The sequence below is a fragment of the Platalea leucorodia genome (assembly GCF_965183815.1).
Source record: "Platalea leucorodia genome assembly, contig: HAP1_HAP1_SCAFFOLD_254, whole genome shotgun sequence".
Lineage (NCBI taxonomy): Eukaryota > Metazoa > Chordata > Aves > Pelecaniformes > Threskiornithidae > Platalea > Platalea leucorodia.
The window spans coordinates 26,237-28,072 of record NW_028121315.1 but is presented as its reverse complement, the minus strand read 5'-3'; the positions used below and the strand labels follow the sequence as shown (position 1 = coordinate 28,072).

At 48.9% G+C, this 1,836-nt stretch overlaps 1 protein-coding gene across 1 annotated transcript; it reads left to right on the top strand.

Annotated features, from left to right (window-relative positions):
- Positions 1–296: 296 nt before the first annotated feature.
- Positions 297–1,256, top strand: LOC309603915 (olfactory receptor 10A7-like; the record flags this gene model as incomplete). Its single annotated transcript, XM_082338793.1, has 1 exon — positions 297–1,256. The coding sequence occupies one exon, from the start codon at positions 297–299 to the stop codon at positions 1,254–1,256; it is 960 nt and encodes a 319-aa protein (XP_082194919.1).
- Between the last annotated feature and the right edge of the window lie 580 nt (positions 1,257–1,836).

Here is a 1,836-nt window from a genome sequence, read left to right as displayed (position 1 = left end):
GAACATTCTCTTTTATTCCACAGAAAGAGGCGCCTCAATGCAGTAACTCATCCCTCTAATCAGAGGAGATTCTTCTAAGAAGAGCAGTTTGGGCCTCTTGAAGAACCTGTTCCTGCCCTTTCACTAGGAATGGAGCCCCTAAACCAAGTGGGAATTCAGTCAGATGAGGGAAAACCTCCATGTGGTCTCTGGCAATGACTTCTTCCCAATTCCTTTTTACAACAAACACAGAAGCGCATGCCCTTCCTCAGGTTCCCGTCCTGCCAAGTGGGGAAAAGAAGGTCCTACAGCACTTCATGGAGAAAGAGGAATGGGACAACCAGACATCACCAGTGGAGTTCCTCCTGCTGGGACTGAGTAATGTCCACAAGCTTCAGATGCCTCTCTTTCTCCTCTCTCTCATGATCTACATGGTGACTGTGTTTGTTAACATCCTCATTGTTGTGCTGGTGGTGGCAGATCGGCATCTTCACACTCCCATGTACATCTTCCTGGGGAATTTCTCCAGTGTGGCAATCTGCTGTACCTCCACTATCGTGCCCAGGCTGCTGGCCAGCTTCCTAACCAGGGACAGAACCGTTTCTGCTCAAGGCTGCATGACACAATTCTTTTTTTTTGCCTGTTGTGCAGGTACCGAGTGTTATCTGTTGGCCATCATGTCCTATGATCGGTACGTGGCCATATGCCACCCCCTGCTCTATGCCAGCCTCATGAAGCAGAAGCTCTGTTTCCAGCTGGCGGCTGGGTCTTGGCTAGCAGGATTACTAATGTCTACCGTAGTCACTGGGCTACTTTCCAACTTACACTTCTGTGGTCCCAATGCAATTGATCACTTCTTCTGTGATTTTGCCCCGTTGCTGGAGCTCGCCTGCAGTGACACCACGGTGCTTAGACTGGTTACTTTCATCATCTGCTTTCTGGATGTGGTCTTCCCCTTTGTGTTCACCTTGGTATCCTATATCTGCATCATAGTTGTGATCCTGAGGATCCCAGCCACCACGGGGAGGCAGAAGGCCTTCTCCACCTGCTCCTCTCACCTCATCATGGTCACTGTTTTCTATGGTACCCTCATCATTGTCTCTGTGATACCCAGAACAGCCTCACTGAGGCAGCTCAAGACAGTGCCATCCTTTTTCTACACCATCCTCACGCCCATGGCCAATCCACTCCTCTACAGCCTGCGGAACAGGCAAGTGAAGGGGGCTCTTGGAAATGCCCTCAGAAAGACTGTGGCCTGCATCGAGAGCTCCTACTAGTTGTGACCCGCCAGGAATAAACAGGTTGTGGTTGTGTCAACATAGTGCATATTTTGTGTACCAGGTATATCTTTAGAAGTGCAGAATCTTGGGACTGTTTAGGGAATGAGAAGCGGGAAAAGAGAATTTGTGTCTTAAGGAAACACAGGTCTGGTGTTGAAGAGTGTAAAAAACTTCCCTGGCTTTCTTCCTGCTTTAAAGTAACCACAGTTGTGATCCTGCAAGTGGGAGCTGTTGAAATGCCACACCTGCCCAGGACTGGCAGAAAACTTACTCTAAACATGCTGTTTTCTCTTCCGTTACCCAGCCAAGCTGAGGGGTGGGGGTCCTGCGTGTCTGGGATTCCTCAGGACATCTTCATATTGACAGTGAGAAGGGGGAAGTTGAATCAAGCCCTTCCACTGGACATGTCTAAATCTGAGTAGATGAATCCCATCCTTCCTGTTCTCTGGGATGTCTAGCAGAGGAGAACTGTGAAAGCTAGTCTGATAGGGCCAGCCCCGCTGGAAAAAAAAAAAAAAAAAGTAGATCCTTCTTCAGAAGAAGGGTACCTGAGCTGGGTCTCACCTTCCCAAATTTT